This window comes from Lepidochelys kempii, chromosome 9 (assembly GCF_965140285.1).
Source record: "Lepidochelys kempii isolate rLepKem1 chromosome 9, rLepKem1.hap1, whole genome shotgun sequence".
In the NCBI taxonomy this organism is placed as follows: domain Eukaryota; kingdom Metazoa; phylum Chordata; order Testudines; family Cheloniidae; genus Lepidochelys; species Lepidochelys kempii.
In genome coordinates this window covers 102,341,986-102,360,601 of record NC_136388.1, presented here as the reverse complement: position 1 = coordinate 102,360,601, position 18,616 = coordinate 102,341,986, and the positions used below count along the sequence as shown (strand labels likewise).

The window sequence follows — 18,616 nt, the reverse complement described above, 5'->3', positions numbered from 1 at the left end:
CCTTCCTGAGCCCTGTCCAGTCCCTGCGTGGGGCCCCTCTCCCTGTGCCCTGCCCGGTCCGGTCCCTGTGCGGCCCCCCTTCCTGCACCCTATCCAGTCCCTGCGCGGGGGCCCTGCTCCATGCGCCCTGCCCGGTCCGATCCCTGCGCGGGGCCCTGCACCCTGCCCGGTCCGGTCCCTGCGCAGGGTCCCCCTTCCTGCGCCCTGCCCGGTCCGATCCCTGCGCGGGGTCCCCCTTCCTGCGCCCTGCCCGGTCCGGTCCCTGCGCGGGGTCCCCCTTCCTGCGCCCTGCCCGGTCCGGTCCCTGCGCGGGGTCCCCCTTCCTGCGCCCTGCCCGGTCCCTGCGCTGCGCCGAGCCGAGCCGGGCGGGGCGAGGGCGGGGCCGACAAGGGGGCGGGGCTTTCTGGCCCCGCCCCCTTCCTGCCCCTGGTGAAAAGCGGCCGCTTCCCGCGCGCTCGCCGTTCATTAGCTGCGGAGCGGCCGGGGCGGGACGCGCCTGGTGAGTGGGGCCGGGCCGGCGTGGATCGCGCAAGCGGGGCTCGCGGTTACATCAGCCGGGCCGGGCCGGGCCGCGCCGCGCCGCACGCGGGGCACCGGGTGTGGGGCGAGCTTCGGAGAGAACGGGGGAGGCGGGGGGGCAACGGGGGGCGGCGAGGGGCGGGCGGGCGGGGGCAGCGGGGGGAGGCGAGGCGCGGGGGGCCGCGCGTCCGGTCCCCGCCCCGGTTCCGGAGCCGGGAGGTGCCGGGCTCGGGAGCTGGCGGGAGGCTCCGCGCCCCGGGGATCTGGGCCCTTCGCGCGGAAACTTCTTCGGGCGGGTCCGCGGGCGGCGCCCCGCCCCCCTGCCCGCGCTCGGCGTCTGGGCCGCCCCCCCTGCCCCCCCCCCCGGGCGGCCGCGCCCCCCCCGCCCCCCCCCCCGGGCGGCCGCGCCCCCCCCGCCCCCCCCCCCCGGGCGGCCGCGCCCCCCCCGCCCCCCCCCCCGGGCGGCCGCGCCCCCCCCGCCCCCCCCCCGGGCGGCCGCGCCCCCCCCGCCCCCCCCCCCGGGCGGCCGCGCCCCCCCCCGCCCCCCCCCCCCCGGGCGGCCGCGCCCCCCCTGCCCCCCGCCCCCCCCCGCCCCCCCCCGGGCGGCCGCGCCCCCCCCGCCCCCGGGCCCTCGGGGAGCCGTGCGCGTCGCCCGGGGCCGCAGAGCTGCGGCGGCGGCGCCCCTGGAGGCCGGCCTCGGTTTGCAAGAGGCCGCTTAGGAAGCAGTCGCGGAGTCGCTGCGAGCTGACCTGTCTCGCCCGGCCCCGTCTGTCCTGCTGGGTGTCTTATTACACCCCGAAGTGTAGCCGCAAGGCTTCTGCCCCGCTTGGTTTAGGGTCTCGCCCTAGGGGAGGCTGAGAAAGGGCCCGTCTTCCAGTAGCAGCAGCACACACTTCCAGCACACAGCAGTAGCACACACTTCTGTGTGTGTGTCGGGTTTTGTGCCCCGGTGGTTCCTAAGTGAGGTGTAACTTGGGGTACGCGAGACCAAGCCCACTCCTGAAAGGGGCGCAGCAGCCTGGGAAGGCTGAGAGCCATGGTAGCTTCTCCCTCTTCATGGAAAAAAGAAACAGCCACGCTTCAAATCTCTTGCTCTGTCTTGACGCATTCTGAGGCATAAGAAATTCTAGCTTCATCTGACTCCTGCCGTGCTGGGGTCTCGCGCTGTTCCCCCAGTCACGCTCCAGCAGGGCTGGTGTTGCCAGACAGCATCACAATTCAGAAGGAGGCAGAACTGAGTCGTGGGCATTGGACTGGGGAGCTGTGCTCATTTATTATGTGATTTATTGCTGTGTTACCAGGGAAAAACTAGACCAGTATGAAAATCCCCGATAGCTACAAGCATATGAGGATAGTGGCTTGTGCGGGTCCTGCTGCAACTGGGGACAACGCAGTGAAACGGCTGGGTGTGAGTGAAACCTGGCCTCCTTCCTCACCCTCCAGTGTCGGCTGCCTGGCCTTGTTCCCTCTGTCCGATATGCCTCTGTACAGAGTAGCAGTCGTAGCCTGGGACACTGCTCCAGGCTGGCCATTCCTGCCTGACTGTTCGTCCGTGAATCACTCTGTGGAGTGCTTGTGGCACCTTAGAGACTAACCAATTTATTTGAGCGTAAGCTGTTGAGTGCGTCACTCACGCCCTAACCTCGGCTTTGGGTTGAGCTCACAGTGGTGGTTGCGTTCAGCAAGACTTCCACATAGGCAGTTCTGTCACGAGCGATGACAAGGTGGCACCCCAGGCAGTCGTGGGTGTCGAGCAAACACTGAAAACTTCCAGGGGGCCTTCGGAGTCAGTACAGTGTCTGCCATGTCCGTTTCCCTCGGCTGGCTTTCTGGCATTCCAGTACCAAACCTGCATGGCAATGAGGACCAGGAATGCTTCTCTGGAGGAGAGCGGCTGGCAACGGAGCACATGAGCATGGCTCTGGCTCCTGTCAGTTGCTGCTGGACGTGCTCGCTCGCTCCAGGCTGCCCCTTTCAGAATGCGACCTAGGCTAGGCTGAGTAGGACTTCAGAGGAGACCGTCCGCTCCTGATTGGTTTGGTTGTGGAACCTGAGGGCACTGAGGCAGTGGGAGGAGCAAACTGGGTTATCTTCTTTCCTCCCACCTCCCACAGAAAGGAAATGATTCGTTTTCTGTAGACAAGAAGGAGACTTGGAAGGATCAGCTGAAATATGCTGAAGTGATAGCACTTGATTTGTAGCCTTCTCAGATTGGCAACATTGCATGGGATGCTTTCAGTCTGTGCCACTAGCCCCTTTGCGGGGCGAGGGAGCTGGGTGCCCATGGGAATTGCCCCCACACACCACAGGTGTTGTGTAAATAACAGCTTTAGGAACAGCTCCATGCCAGGTGCTCTTTACAGTTGAGCGCTTTGGGGCCAGTAGCTTGAGTAAATCAAATTCTGTCTCTAAAATATGCTTCCGTTACTGCTGCACTTTCTCTGCATTCTGGTTTATCTGGAGGCTCGTGGTGAATGGCACAATTAACGGGAGCACCTCTCCCTTTTTCCCAGACTCTTGCCTGCCTTGATTCTCTCCCCTCCTTCTGTTTCAGTCTGGCTCTTCAGAGCCTGGAGATGGCGGCTCACACGTGCTGTGCAGCACTTACCACCAGGGAGTGCTCTCACTCCTCAGCGCAGTCGGTGTTCCCGTCTTGCACTCGGATTTAGCATTGACGCTGCTGACTTGCCTCTCAGAACACACCTAGGCATACCCAGGCTTCTGATGCTCTCCCAGCTGCTCTCTCCTACAAGTGCTGGCACCCTGAACACTGGTGCAGTGCTTCTCCACTGCCTAGCCCCGAGGAGAAAACTTGGGGTCCCAGTTGGCAGGCAGCTCTTTCTCCTGGGGGTTTAATAGCTCTTTAAAGCCCACCTGTCTTTATTCAGACAGATGTTGCCCAGCTTTGGCAGACTAGCTAGAAACATGTGTGCTGTGGCCAAGTGAGTTTTGCTAGAGGAAGGTTGTGTGTCCCTTGAAATGCTGCTGATTTACTGTGTTAGGCGGGAGTCTGCCTGGTGTGTTTTGTATATTCTTATAAAGCTTCCTGTTCTAACCTGCTAAGGTCTCCTAAGCACTTAGCCTTACTGTTGCGATGTTGTCGTTGCGTAGTTCCTGTAGGCAGCATGAGGGTGGAGAATGGTTTTCTGTGTGGTTTAATTCTACGTGGCCGTTGTCCCCCCCCAAACAGGTGGTACTGGGGTCCTGTGCAGTACCTGGCAGGTCTGTGCAGTCTTTAACCTGACTGCAGCTGGTAGGCGCCACCTGGTAACAGCCCATTTGTTTCTTGGGCAGTGAATTTTGGAAGGCTGGAGCTGAGGTTTGTTTCGTGTCTGACTCAGATGGCTGTTTGAGAAACGTGGATGGCAGCTCATGGATGCTGAAAATAGATAAACCCAGAATGACAGGTTTCAGAGTAACAGCTGTGTTAGTCTGTATTCACAAAAAGAAAAGGAGTACTTGTGGCACCTTAGAGACTAACCCATTTATTTGAACAAAGCTTCTCACGAAAGCTTATGCTCAAATAAATGGGTTAGTCTCTAAGGTGTCACAAGTACTCCTTTTTTTATAAACCCAGAAGTTTATGTAAAATAATACAAACCAAAGTACTGGGTATTTAAATAGGGCTAATGCGTCCTGGTTTGGTGGAGGCCAGGGCGACCACATGTCCCGATTTTATTGCAGCAGTCCTGATATTCACGGCTTTCTTATAAAGGTGCCTATTACCCCTCATCCCCGTCCTGATTTTTCACTCTTTCTGTCTGGTCCCCCCAGTGGCAGCTAACAGCTGGTGTGCCTGGGATTGCAGTCTGAACTGAACTTCGTTGTGATGGCCGAGGCCACCATCTTTTGTTCTTCCGTCCCATCTCCGCTTTACGCGTTCGTTATTGATCGCCGGTGTCATGCTCATAGCCTGGCTTGCTGGGATATGCTTCTGAATGGCTAAGGGCAAAGCTTTTCAACGGCCACGATGGAGTTGAGAATTCCTCCCTTGCAATGGCTCTGATTGCGGCGTTTTACTGTTATAGCTCATATCTGCGTTCACTGCTGTACTAGGACATGAAGTGTCCAGAGTTTTATCAATGGCCTATCCGTGTTTCTTTTGTTATGAGTGTAATACCTCCTGCTTCAGAGCTTCAGCCCATCTCTGTTAGGGATTGGGAGACCTTCACAGAGAACAGGTTATACTGCATTTCCCTACCGCAGGGTTTCTTACACCTTCCTTCCTCTGAAATATCTGGTATTGGTGACTGGAAACTGGCTACTAGAGTAGATGGACCTTGGGTCTGATCCACTCTGGCAGTTCCTATCTTTGCAGTTTTCAGACTTCACCGTCCAAGCTTGAGTTCCCTGAAGCATGTAACGAGCTGTGCTTGGAGGTGCAGGAGCTAGCTAGCCGCATGCAGTTGGACAAAAAGGGATGCATGTAGGCCAGGCCTGAGGTTTGAGTTCAGCTCGGTTTGTTAGCTCCTGTAAGGTGGGTGGTGGTCAGTTTAAAATCTAGAAAAGACTCTTCAGCTGGATGGCTCAGATGCTTGCAGTTGTTCGTCACTTTCACAGCAATAGAATCACCACTGGGTAGAGGCCAAACATGGACAGTTCAGTTCCAATAGCGATTGCTGCCAGAATTGGATCATGATAAAGCAGCTGGTTATAGTGGAAATGATTTTGTAATTATAATTCCGGTGGTCACTATCAGCAATACTGTAATTCCTCATCAGCATTACTTAAACTGACAGTCTGGAAATTGCTGGGGATCCTATCTGTGTGCCTGCATATTCCAGCGATACCGCCCAAGAAGCAAGTGATCCTACACTCCAAGGGCTGCAGTGCTCAGGTGGACGAACAAGCCTGGCTGTCCCCGAACCTTAGCAGGACAGCTCTCTTCATACTCTTGGAGTTCTGTGGAGAGGAATTGCTATGATTTGGTTTGTGCTCTTTTAGAGAGAGCAATCTGTCATCCTGTGTGACAGCTGAGTTAAAGGCAACTGGGTCTGTTCTCCAAGGCAGAATGGATCAAGAGTCATGGGAAGCTAGGTTTAAAAAACCAATGCAAGCTCTGAGTGTGCTGGTTCATTTAGGAATTAGGTGCAGCCGCACCTAAGGTGTGGTGACCGTCTTCCGGCAGATTGTTAGTCTCTGCTGTAACTCTGGCTACATCTACGCTCCAGGGCTGACCGTGTAAAGTAAGGACTTGTGGTGGAGATGCTCTAAGCCACTGGGCGAGAGCTCTCCCATCAGTTAAATAACTCCCGCCTCTGTGGGAAGCAGCGGCTAGGGTGGCAGGAGAAGCTCTCCCGCTGACAAAGCACTGTCTACACGGCTGCTTACATTGGTGTAATTTATGTCATGCAGGAGGTGGATTTTGTATACCCCTGAGCGATGTAAGTTATATCGAAGTAACCTGTAGCATAGACAAGATCTCCCTTTACCGGGCTGGCCTTGCAGGTTGTGGCGACATGGTTTGGAAAAGCAAGTCTCTCCTGCTCTGTTCATGTTTCTGTTAGAGAGAGTTGTACTGTCCTGGCTTGCTCTGCTGTCGCTAATGTCTGAATCCAGTGTAAATCCCTTGCTTTGGAGTTTTACTCTTCCATTAAGTATTTGCCTGGTACCTGGTGTTGAAACTTGGCATGTAAGAAAGAGCTCATGTTACCACATTCTGAAGATTAGTTTGGCCAGTTCTTGAATTGTGCAAGGGAAAAATCTGGCTCTACACTTCGTTGCATTTCAGATATCTCATTTTAAAACGGTGCCTTTGTCAGTGACTTGTGGAATGCTGCTGGGCTTTGGGGTTTGGGGAAAATGCTTTGGAGTTTGAACAGCCAAAATGTTAGCATTTGAAAACTGCTCTGCCTTGTTGAATTTCAGATGGTTAGTGAAGGTCCAGCAAATGGACTCTGTCGCAATGGGCTTGTTGTAAGGACTGAGAGGGGCACCATTCTGGTCTTTTGGGCACTGTGTGTACGACGTTCTTTCCAAAAGGAAATGAAATATGAAAACTCTGCTCCATAAAATTAATTTCCCAGTGGCTGAAGCAAGGCATTTCCAGACTTTCACATGTCAACTGTAAATGTGCCCGGCCAATGACATTAACTCCAGCATGATGTTAGAAATGCCATAAAGACCGTGCAGAGTATACCAAAAGTAAATTCAAAGTCCCTTTTTCCTGCTGGGTTCCGTCAACGCTGTGGCTCTCCTGCCCCGTGTAACCCATCTCCATCACTCTGGAGTCTCCTGGGGCTTGGGGCCAGCCACCAAGATGGGGCATCAGGTGAGCAGGGATTTCAGCGGATTGTGTGGATGTGCAGAGTTCTCCTGCCCTTCTGTGAGGCTGTGTGATTATGAAGCCCTTGGAGATCCTTGGATGAAGGGCATGTTCTTACTTGAGGGTCCAATATAAGGTCATGAGAAGTTTTCCAGACCTGCACCCTATACTGTAGGGCCTTTTCCCAACCCTGTCCCTATTCCCGGGCTCCTGCACCAGCTCCTCTGGTTGTTGGTATCATCAGCATAGTGCTTGCTGGGAATCTCTGCAGCGCTGACCTTGACTTGGTATGAGAGGCTGGTCTGGGGTGCAGGTGCTGTGCTGAGATGGGCTGAGAGTCTGGCCAGGCACCATGGAGAGGAGCTTAGTGTAAATGCCAAGGGGAAAGTTGCCTCAGCCCAGTTTACCCGATTACCTGTTTCACTGGCAGAACGTTCTGCTCTGTGCTGGCCTCTGCCATCCACACCCACAGACGGCGCCCTAAGAGTATTCGAACAGTCACAGTTGGGCCAGGGGATGTCTGAGCTGCCAAGCGGAGTGGGAGTACGCACCAGACAGCTAACAGGTCATGAGACCCTCCTTTAGATATTGATGGGTGTGGAGTGTTCAGTGCTTGCATGGGGAGTCTCCGGTTTCTACAAACAATTGCTGGGCCTGTCCTTTGTTTGTGCCTCCTACCATGGAAAAGCAAATAAGGCAGAAGTTGATTCAGCGGGGGCTGGGCTGCAGACAACGCTGGCAAACAATCCTTGGCCAGTGATGGTGAATAGGCACCAAGCAGGGTAACGGGTGATGGGCACCATGAAAGGAGGGCTGATGCTCATCAGTGTGGTAGACCAGGTCGCGCCCTGTGCTAGCGGGGTCAGTTGACAGGCGTTGGTGGGGCCTAGGACTGTTCCCTGGGGTTCTTTGAACCCAAAGCTCTTGGTAACTTTTGCTCTGTGCGAGGTGGCGTCAGGAAATAAATCAGGGGAGACACGGCCGGCCGACCGATAGATGGCGGCACAAACAGGACAACACAAGAGTGCTTTCACTTAAAGCTAAACTGTACTTAGTCTCAAGCACTTACACACACGTCCGCAAGAGGTTAGTAAAACACCCCCAACCCTCAATAATTACCGAAGCTGAGTGTGTCTCTCAAGTGGCACAGCGGCAGCCCGTCTGCCGCTGGGAAACACAAGTTGCATCCAGAGAGAGAGAGTCCAGTCCTGAAGAGTCCCCCTACCTCAAACTTTTCCCCCTTATTTATACATGAGTAATAGAATGACATGTCCCTTAAAGAAAACTTGTTAAGCAAGCAGTTCCAATGGGCAAGCAAGAGGCTCCTTCTGATTACCGATTAACCAGGTGTGGGTTTTTCCAGAGTTTGCAGCCTTGAGGCCCCAATAGACATTCCTGGGGCACATCCTGCTCTTCTAAGATGCATGCATCAGCAACTTCAACACAGTCCTTATCAGGAAGGATGCGGGGTCAAGCTGCCCTTTCTGTGGCACCCAAAAACCCCCCTCCCCTCCTGCCTTGGTTAAGCTAAGCCTGCTGACTTGACTGCTTTTAGCAATAAGCCATAGTGATTTCAGGCACTTTACTGGTTTGCCAAAGTCTCCCCGTACAGTTTGTCTTCACCAGGGATGCAGCAGTGAGGTCACTGCGAAATTCCAGCTAGCCTTGCCTCAGGGTTGCCGGAGCACTGCAGTAGGGACGGCTCCGGGTGGCTCCGGGCTCTTGAGATCTCTGCCGTCTAGTCTTGCTGACACTCTTGTTACCTTTAACGTTCCTTGTGGTAATGGAGTGACCTTTTCTTTCAGGGGTTTTGAGTAGTCAGACGCCTCCTGGGAGTGGCTACAATGTTTGAGGAAACAGTGACTAGCTTTGGCAAGAAGCTGATCCGCCGCCGAATCGTGGATCTCAGCGTGGAGGACTCCCGGCTGGCCCGCTGCCTCTCCACCCTGGACCTTATCGCCTTGGGGGTCGGCAGCACGCTGGGGGCAGGCGTGTACGTGCTAGCTGGGGAAGTCGCCAAGGAAAAAGCCGGCCCCTCAATTGTTGTCTGTTTCCTGGTTGCTGCACTCTCCTCTGTGCTGGCTGGGCTTTGCTATGCGGAGTTTGGGGCCCGGGTTCCCAAAACTGGCTCTGCCTATCTCTACAGCTACGTCACCGTGGGAGAGATCTGGGCCTTCACAACTGGTTGGAACCTGATCCTGTCCTACGTGATAGGTACGAAATGGTGGCCAAGCTGCTCAGGCTTGCTGAAGAGGAGGAACTTGGGGTGAACGGGGGCAGACTCTCCCTGAACACTCCAGCGGGTGGAGGGCAGGGGAGAACTTCCTGAGTTTGCTGATCACAGGGAGGTGTCACTGCTGGGATGGAGGGTCTGGCCAAGCCCTCCCGGGATGGGGGCTCTCTGAGGCCGTGCACATGGTGGCTGTGCTTATTGGACATCTGGAGCACGGGGGTCTTGGGACAGAGTTCAGGGTTCATCTGCCAGGCCAGACAGTGCTGGGAGCCCCTCTCTGGTGACCCCAGCCTAGGCCATGCTTGGTGTTGCCAAGGCCCAAAGAGCAGTGCAATGAGCCAAAGGCTTAGGGGTGGTGCGGTGAGGAATGGCAATCCCAGAGGAGGCCCCACGAGCTCTTACCTTCAGGCACAGCAGTGCTGGGGTGATGGTGCTCGAGGGCTCTCGTGACAAAGGCATGTATCCTCCCGGTGCTCGGTGGTAGAGCTGGGCTCCCTGTGCTGCGGGGTGGGGGGGTCTCCACAGCTCTGACATCCACTTGGAAGGAGGTGGGGGGCAGAGGCTTCTCTGGTTAACGTGCAACTTTGCTCTTGGTTGCTAGGGACGGCGAGTGTTGCCCGGGCCTGGAGTTCTTCCTTTGACAATATCATTGGCAACCACATCTCAGTCTTCTTTAGGAACAGCACCTCCCTGCACGTGCCGGGTGTGCTAGCCGAGTACCCAGATTTCTTCGCACTACTCCTGATCCTGCTGCTCACAGGTGAGAGGTGCCAGAGCTCTGTAAAGATACATGAGCTTTGTGGCATGGGCAGGCGAGTTTGGGAAGGCCATGGCTGGTGCTAGCCCCAGGGGAGTGTTTGAGGGGAGGGTGTGGCCCAGGGGCATTGATCGTGGGGAGAGTGTAGCTGGTGCTGCCCCTCCTATCCCCTCTTGTGTTCCTTCCCCAGGTTTGCTGGCATTTGGCGTGAGCGAATCTGCCTTAGTGAATAAAATCTTCACTGCGGTGAACCTGCTGGTTCTCTGCTTTGTCATCATCTCTGGTTTTGTGAAAGGAAGCGTCAAGAATTGGCAGCTGTCTGAAGAAGACTATTACAACCACTCAGCCATGGCCACCAGCCAGGACGTTAGGTAGGTGGAACATCCCACTCCCCAAATTCTGCCCTCTAGCGGGAGCCCAGCTTTTTGCCCACAGTTGGTACCTACCTAGGGAGCTGCGCTGTCCATGCCCGCTCTGGCTGCTGCTTGGTGTTCCCCTAGCTAGTCAGGTTCCAAAGGGCTGTGCCCTATCCTGGATTTGTCCTTGGCAGGGAGTGTGCCATGCAGCTTCCCCTGCAGTTGACAGTTGCACTGTCTGGTTTGTGCCTGTCGCAGGCTGTTAAGCTGCATATTGATGGTGACTGTAGACACCTGCTCCCATGGCTGGGATGCCTTACACAGGATGCAGTGTGAGAAACCTGCATGTAGCATTTGCTCAGGGCCTTTTCAGCTCTGTCTCCAGCAGGCAGAGGAGGTAGATGTCAACGGAGACTCCTCCAGAACAATGACCAGTCTTTCCTCTTTCAGCATTGGCTCCCTGGGATCAGGGGGTTTCGTTCCTTTTGGATTTCAAGGGATCCTCGCTGGAGCTGCAACATGCTTCTATGCCTTTGTGGGATTTGACTGTATCGCTACAACAGGTAAAGCAGCTACTTATGCATTATCTTCCGGGAGTTTGGGATGTGGTATTTCCCCACATTCTCCCCGTGAGTCACCATCTTTCGTGCAGTGATCTCTGGTTGCAGAATTTCCAATTTGTGGGTGTGGGCGGGCAGCTGCACTTGCCAAGCCAAAGGATCAGCTCTCTGAGATCCCTGCATGGCCCAGCGTGGAGTGTTGTAGGCCTTTGGGTGCTGCCAAGAGCAGAGACTTCACTTCCTGATCTGGGAAATGCTCAGATTTATGAGCCTTTCTGCAAACATGGGGACTTAGCCGTGGTAATTGGCACTGTGGGTACAATGAGATTTCACCAGCCTGCACCTAGAAAACTGGTTCTTGTAAACAATCTGCACCATTTAATGACAAGACACCCAGCAGGCAGATGGAGTCTTTTCCCTGAAGTGTCGTCTGCTTTCTGGTGCACAACCTGGAGTCTGCTCTCCCTGCCATGTGTGCGGGCTCCTGGGAATGCTACTAGGAGTGGCAGGCCCATGGAGGCGAGCGTATGGACTGTGGCTGGGATGTCTGGTGTTGATGGCCCAACCCACAGTAACTTACTCTAAATCCCCGAGTTCATTGAGAACGTGCCCTTTGCCGAGAGAGAGCCTCGGCTTCCTCCCGTCACGGCCAGGAAATGCTGTGAGCAGGCTTCCCAGTGAGATTCACTGCGTGGCCCCAGGCCCCAAGCCGGCAGGATCTCAATGCAGCCCTCGCCATGTCTGCACCCAACCGAACCGAGACCGCGGCAGTGTCAGGAGCAGGGTGTTCTCATGCCCCAGGAGTCCCTGTCCTACTGTGCCTGTTCACCCCTTTTTGAGCACTCTGCAGCGTTGTCTGGCCTGGCAGATGGGGCTTGGAAAACGTACCGGACGTCCCTCGTCAGAGCCCTAAACCTACTAGCTGTAGCGGAGGCTCCATGGTGACATCCCTGGGCAGTCGCCTTGTGATAATCCCTGCCCTGACTGGTTCTTCTGTGAGAAGGGGAGAGTGCTGGGATTTCTACTAGGGTGTTGTACCTTTGGCCTGCTTGGATGCTCCCTCTTCCATGTCGGCTTGTGGCTGGTGGTGCGTTTCATTTCAGGGTCCTGCCCCATGGAATAACCCCAATGCCTGCCTCTGCTGCTGCTTCGCACACTCGCAGCAGCTCTGTGAAATCAGCCTGATGACTGGCAGCGTTGGGGTTCTGCCCAGGTTCTGGAGCTGACCCAGCTTGCTGATTTCACTGTGTAGCCAAGCTCAGGGCAGCAGCCGCACTGGAGGCCCTGGAGCTATGGGCAGGCTCAGGCAGACAGCACCACGCTAGGGCACACTGGGAAGGCTCTCCAGCTTCCTGGGCTTTCAGAGCAAAGCGAAACTTCTTCTGAAGCTGACTTCATCTCCGCTCGTCTGCGGCAATGGGGTTTCTGAGGCCCATTTACCACATTCCAGTGGCACAGCACGTGTGGATGTGTAGGGGAGGGAAGATGTTTGTGTTCCAGGTCTCATCTCTGCTCCTCTTTCAGGGGAGGAGGCCAAGAATCCTCAGCGTTCTATCCCCATTGGCATCATTGTGTCTCTCCTGATCTGCTTTGTGGCATATTTTGGAGTTTCTGCTGCCCTGACCCTCATGGTGCCCTACTACCTGCTGAACAAGGAGAGTCCCCTACCCGAGGCCTTCAAAGGTGTGGGCTGGGAGCCTGCCCGTTACGTTGTAGCCGTTGGATCTCTCTGTGCACTCTCAACCAGGTAAGGAACTCGGGACTTCGTCCAGCACCCTGCTCCAGTAACAGCTTCCCCAAATCTTGTTCTGGCTCTGGAAATGATGAAGATGGTGTCTGGCTAACGGTGTTTAAGTGCGGGAGGCTAGATGGCCAGGGGAGAGGTTCATTTCCTTCCACAACGTGGCAGTAATTGTTTATGGCTTGTAGCTTTTAAACCAATTGTAGCTTTAAACCAGTATAAGCAGCAGTCACAAAATGTACTGGTATTCTAGTGTATATGGGTGAAAAGCAAAACCTTGCGCAGCCCCGGACAGGAACGTTCCCTCCCAGACAGCTCGCCCTTGTGGGCCCAGTACGCGCCTATGCCCTCATTGAGGAGCCAAGCACCCCAGGAACCGGTCACGAGTGACCTGGGAAGAAACCAGTGACAGGCACTTGATGCCGTTTGCACTGACTCCATGCAGCCAATGGCCAGAAGAATGAGAAACTCATGTGGTGGGAACTCACAGCAACAGAATTCAAGCGATGTAAAGCAGAGGCCTTTGTCTGACATCTGTGTACTTGCTCTGAGATAGCCCAAGCCCACCAGAAATGCATAATTTGTGCCTCTTCTACAGCTTCAGATCCTAGCAAATGAGAATCGCTGGGTCTGAGCCATTTGTTTATCTGAATAGTATGGAAGCCCCAAAACCTGTTGTCTGCCTGCTACCACAGCACGTGGATATAAACCAGGCGTCCATGCAATGCAGGCTGTTTCTCGGGGTGGGTGGTACTTGTCAGCCCATCTGCTCTTCAGGAAAAGCCCCAAGGAACTCCCTCCTGTGGCCAGTTCCTCACACACCCCTCTTCATTTGCGACATTGTTTTAAGTTGTCATGGTTCTGATGTGCTGAGAGCTGTGCTTAAAAGTTCCATTCACATGGCTCATGGTAAGAACTTGTTCTTATCAGTGCAACAAAATAAATTGAAACAAAAGCACTAAGTTCTGGCCATGGCTTCTGGGGCTGCTCCTGCTCCATGTCACATCTGTGTGGTTCTGGTTAACTGGCCTTGTCTACATGCCCGAACTGTACTGGCTGAGCTGGGTTGGCTTAGGAACAGATTTAGTTCAACTGTGCGACCCGTTGTGGGGAAGCGCTTGCTCTGCTTTGAGTGCCATGTGTCGATCTGGCCTCATTCAGTGAGGAATCTAGTGGGGAGCATGAGACCACAGAACCCTGCCCCACTGCTGACTGTCAAACATGGTCGTCCGTGTTCTCTTCTCCTCCTCCTCCTCCTCCCCCCCCCGTGTGTGTTTATCACCAGCCATCAGCAGGGCATCCGCTACGTTTCTCCACTGAATTTACGCCAACTCCAAGAGTCAGATCAGAATGTACCAGCTGTGATCTAAAGGGACCAGACAAGAGATGAAGAGTCCTTCTGGCTAATCTCACTACCCAGTGCTTTTGAAAAGGCCACAGTGACTGGCATGGTGGCAAGAGGTCTGGATCGAAGCGGCAAATACTGAATGTGTTGGTGTAATCTTTCTCCCTGCAGTTTGTTGGGCTCCATGTTCCCCATGCCCAGAGTGATCTATGCCATGGCAGAGGACGGACTGCTTTTCAAGTTCCTCTCCAGAGTGAACACACGGACAAAGACTCCCCTGGTGGCCACTGTTGTGTCTGGCATCGTTGCTGGTAAGCAGATGCTTGCTTGTGCTTGGCCGCTCGTGTGACCTGTTGGAGAGCGAGCCCAGGGCTTGTGCTCACACTGTCCCTGTTACGTTGCAGCTCTGATGGCGCTCATGTTTGAGCTGAAGGACCTGGTGGACCTCATGTCGATCGGCACTCTGCTGGCGTACTCTCTGGTTTCTGTTTGCGTGCTGATTCTCAGGTGGGTGTCTGCCTACAGCTGGCCCCTTGGAGCATGAGCTGCCTTCTGAACAGGGCCGCTTGGTTCACATGCTGGAGAGCGTGTGCTGCAGCCAGAGCTTCCTGCCCCCAAAGCCCCCTGCCCAGAAAAGCCATTTCTTGCCTCTTGGAGAGAAGCTGCCCCAGGGAGCCAGCAGCTATCCCCATGGGGATATATGGCAGGAGCTGGTTCTGAGACAGGCATAGGTCTGGCCCTAGCCAGGCTGTGGAGGTTGTCCTTCCTTCCCCCATTTGGATGCTCGGTGTGTGTTTGGGGGCGGGCCAGGAGGGGAGGGCTCCAGGCGTTTTGTGCTCTAGAAGCCCCACAAGGAGGGGCAGGGGAACCTTGGCTGACATCACAGGCCACTCATGCACCCTGAGCTTTGCGGCCTGTGAATATAGCTCTCCTGCACACTCGCCCTCTGACCTTCCCTGTTGACTCCTCACTCGGGACTCAATGGAGCAGAGCCTGAGCAGTCACCAGGCTGCCGGGGTGCTGGAACAGTGTGTGTTGTGGGGGTGCTGAGAGCCATTGACCCAAACTGTAAATCCTGGATATGATGGAAACCACTTCACGCCAGGGGATGTGCAGCCCCCCCAGCACCCCTAGTTCCAGCATCTGTGCCAGGCTGGCCAGGCTCCGAGCCTTGTGAAAGCTACCCCAGTTGGTGGTAATGGTAAATCACATCCAGAAGCATCTGAACGCTGTGGTATGTAGTCCCTGTGTGGGCCCGGACACCACAAGCCTGATGAAGGCGCCAGGCTGCATTGGGCCAGCTGGTCACTGTTGGCAGCGGACTTGGCTGCAGCCTGCACATTGACAGTCTTGGCCTGGATGCAGCTTTTCAGAATCTAGTGCCCTGGCAGGGAAGCACCAGAATCTGCTACGGCTCTGGAGGCAGCTTGACAGCTGTTGGGTCACCACTGACTTGGGGTTTGGTTCAGGTATCAGCTGGATCAGCTGAGCTCTCCAAAGGGACTGGAGATGGTGGAGCCGAATGGAAACGAGGAGGAGAAAGCGATCATGAACCCCTCCGCCAGTGACTCCCAGGCTGCACTGCAGGAGGGGTTCACCTGCAGGTGCCTCTTCAACCCCCGCAGCAAAACTCCAACCAGCTTGTCAGGGAAAATTGTCTACGTCAGCACTGCGGCCCTTGGTAAGTGCGCCAGGACGCGCCTGGCCTCGGCCGGGTAGGAGTACAGGAAGTGACAGCGATTGATTTAATTGGGTCTCAGACAAAATCCAGGCCTGCGATGTGTGCAAAGGCAGGAAATGAGCAGGGTTGTTGCCAAAGCCACACAGGAGCATCCTGTCATGCACGTGCTCTGGCTTTCCAGTGTGGCCCCGGAGCTCAGCACAGGATGAGCACACAACCACTGCACGTGTCTGCAGAACTCCCAGGGTGTCACTGCCATGACGGGCTGCTGGGTTGCTGTAGGGTCCCCAAGATGTGATGGGGGGCCTGCTGAGTCCATGGGTGGGGTAGAGTGACTGGGCCAGGGCGTGTGCCCCCTGCTGGGCTCGGGGGCAGCTAGCCTGGAGTGCTGATTGGAATGGTGGTGCCTGGGGAAAGCTCACAGGCAGACCTGCTCGACAGCCGTCAGCGTGGAGCTAGAGGTGTCTGTGTTAGGCTGGGACTGCTCAGGCATATCCTACGTGGAGCGCATGGGGGAAGGATTGGGGAGCTGAGAAACCCTGCAGGTCTCCCCCGACTGCCAGGAACTAATGGGACACACTAAAGGTTCAGTGCACCTGGGTGTGCTGCGTTACCCCCTTAATGAAGGCGTGTCACTAACTCTGTTGCTGGACTAGAGAAGCTGGCCCTCAGCGCTCCCGTCTAAGCAGGAGTCTCCTATAGGAGTAGCACAAATGCCGGACTCCACATCCCATCCACGAAATGGGGAGATGGGACAGTGACCGTCGCCCGGGGCGGAGGGCTAGTGTTTGCAGAGTGCTATGCAAGTGCTTATTGATTGCCCCGGGGCTTCTGGGTGCATTTATTTGGAAGGAAACTGTCTCCAGTCACGTGGAGCTGGGTAAGAGAAGAGGCCAGGCTCTTCAGCTGGTCTCTAGGGATCTGCAGGCAGCCTAGAGAATAAAACCTGGCCGGCAGCTATGACCACACTGGTGCCTGCTGGCTGTGGCTGGAATCAGAGCAGGGAGTGTGGCAGTAGCCATTTTGCTTGGACAGCACAACATCCCTCTCCTTTCTTGCAGCTCTGTGCATCACCATCCTGTGCCTGCTCCTGGCCCAGGGGATGGACGACCTTTTGGAGGGCAGTGTGGGCTGGATCCTAGGCTGCATGGTCCTTCTGGTGCTTATTCTGCTCTCCACCGTCATTGTCTGGAGGCAGCCGCAGAGCAACACCCGGCTGACTTTCAAAGTAAGAGTAACAGCCAGGAGCTAGATTCCCACCACTGCCGGTTCCATGGCAACCTCTGCTGGGGGCAGAGGGATTCGCTGCTGGCAGCTTGGCCGAGGGTGCAGCCAGGGCCATCTGGCCTGGAGACAGCCTGTCAGAGAGCTGCCTGGGGTCCTGGAGATTTTGCTGCCAGATAATTGGACAAAAGAATGAATGTTCCCAGCGTCTCAGTCCCCAGGTTGCGACAGACTCTGGGTGGCCCCCCTTGGCTGGAAGCACGGGGAGGGGAGGGCAGTCTGCCTGCTGTGCTCCTCTCCACAGCAGCAGTGTCTCAGCCTCTCTTGTCTCACAGGTGCCTTTCCTGCCGCTGCTTCCGCTCTTCAGCATCTTCGTTAACGTTTACCTCATGATGCAGCTGAGTGCCGGAACCTGGGCCCGGTTTGCTGTGTGGATGGTCATAGGTAAGCGAACACACCGCTCCGGGCATCGTGGCCTGGCCCAGAGGCAGGGACTCTCGCTCTTCACCTCCCCTCCTCATGAAAAGCCCCATAAGAGGGACCTTACAAGGGCTGGACTCCCCAGTATTCACCTGGTGATGGGCTTGGGCCTGGCAGAGGAGCTCCATCCCTGCCTGACGGGGGCCCAGTTGCCCTGTTCCACCCTGATTTTCACACCTTGCTGTGGAGATGTCTAGAAGCAGCAGGGTGCCGCAGTGTCCTACCACTGTGTGAGAGATGCTGAGAGCTGAGCCCTCTGGAGTCAACAGCTGGCAACGGGTGACGTTAATCTGCCTGCTGTGGCCACTCTTTGTCTAGAGCCCACCAGAAATGGGGTTTGGACCTTGCCTGCATCTCACTAGAGCACTAGGACAGGCCTGTTCCTCCTAGGGAGAGGGAGGCAGCGCTTGGGGGAGGAAGCGAGAGGCCCTTAGCCTGTCTGGGCTCTGGGGAAGGTGTGCCAGGGCTGGGTGGCAGGTTCCTGTGGCTCTTGGGCTGCCTGGGGACTGATTCCAATGCTGAAATTCCCTTGCAGGCTTTGCTATCTATTTCGGCTATGGAATTCGGAACAGCATAGGAGGGAAGAATGAAAATAAATCCCATTCCACAGCGGGCAAGTCTGTGCACTTCTCCAGGATAGGTCCCAGCCCTGAAGCTGCTACAGTCTGAGACTGAGGATGTTCAGAGCATTCTCATGTGCAACCTGGACTCCCTGAAGGCCCTTGTCCTCCTGGCCCCTCCTTTCTATGGAGCAGAATGGCAAACTGAGCAAGAATGCAAAGCCCTGGTCAGACGGATTCTGAAATGAGGTCATGTGGCAAAGCCCAGTTGGGTCCTCTGTTTACCCTAATGAACTGGATGTTAAAATCCCAAACCAACCTGAGGTTTGGGACGGGGCCAGTCGTCTGCCAACCTCCCTTCCCCTGGATGGTTGTTACATTTGACGCTGTTGTGTGTCAGGAATGCTGCTTTCTTTGGCTGACAGGAGGCCCCCGTGTAAATAGTGCAGCTATATTTATTCTGTCCGGCCATGTGGCTGGGGGCTGCCTTTCTCTCCTGTCTGTTTATGTAAATCGAGTGCAGTGTTCCATGGTTCCTAACTCGCTCCTTGTATAGAGTCGTTTTTAAATGTTGGCTTTTGTACTATTAAACTCCAGGGTTTTTTAAATATCCAGCTCCTTCGATCCTCCGGTGGCTTGTTTCGATGCTTGTTTTATTTCCCCGTCCACATGTGCCTGTGGCAGCTGGAAAGTGGCTGCTCCGAAGCAGTGCAGTGGAATGCCTGGGGAAGGTGCACGCAGCAAACTGGACAGGGCTCTTTCCCAGAAGAGGAAGAGGCTCTTTCTGGGGAGGGTTTGGTGTTAGGGGGAGACAGAGGCCTGGGTAATTACGCAGACACTAGAGGCTTTGTTACCAAGGCATGTGTCTCTGAGGAGCCCTGTTCCGTTATTTTAA

The 18,616-nt window shown here is 55.5% G+C and overlaps 1 protein-coding gene across 3 annotated transcripts; it reads left to right on the top strand.

Annotated features, from left to right (window-relative positions):
• Window positions 1–424: 424 nt before the first annotated feature.
• SLC7A3 (solute carrier family 7 member 3) lies at window positions 425–18,329 on the top strand. Of its 3 annotated transcripts, none has more exons than XM_073358622.1 (12): window positions 425–499; window positions 8,590–8,998; window positions 9,619–9,777; window positions 9,965–10,145; window positions 10,581–10,693; window positions 12,215–12,437; window positions 13,948–14,087; window positions 14,181–14,283; window positions 15,246–15,457; window positions 16,519–16,685; window positions 17,017–17,125; window positions 17,697–18,329. In XM_073358622.1, exons 2-12 carry the CDS (start codon window positions 8,629–8,631, stop codon window positions 17,828–17,830), a joined length of 1,911 nt encoding a protein of 636 aa, XP_073214723.1. In that variant the 5' UTR covers window positions 425–499; window positions 8,590–8,628; the 3' UTR covers window positions 17,831–18,329. The 3 variants fall into 3 exon arrangements, with proteins under 3 accessions (XP_073214723.1, XP_073214725.1, XP_073214724.1); XM_073358624.2 differs by lacking the exon at window positions 425–499 and adding an exon at window positions 575–597; XM_073358623.2 differs by lacking the exon at window positions 425–499 and adding an exon at window positions 4,064–7,870.
• Window positions 18,330–18,616: the final 287 nt, after the last annotated feature.

Excerpts from the sequence above, each read along its gene's own strand:
- SLC7A3 (XM_073358622.1), top strand. The coding sequence starts at position 8,629 with ATGTTTGAGGAAACAGTGACTAGCTTTGGCAAGAAGCTGATCCGCCGC. Across the intron at positions 15,458-16,518 it reads CGTCAGCACTGCGGCCCTTG|CTCTGTGCATCACCATCCTG; the intron begins GTAAGTGCGCCA and ends CCTTTCTTGCAG. Across the intron at positions 16,686-17,016 it reads ACACCCGGCTGACTTTCAAA|GTGCCTTTCCTGCCGCTGCT; the intron begins GTAAGAGTAACA and ends CTTGTCTCACAG.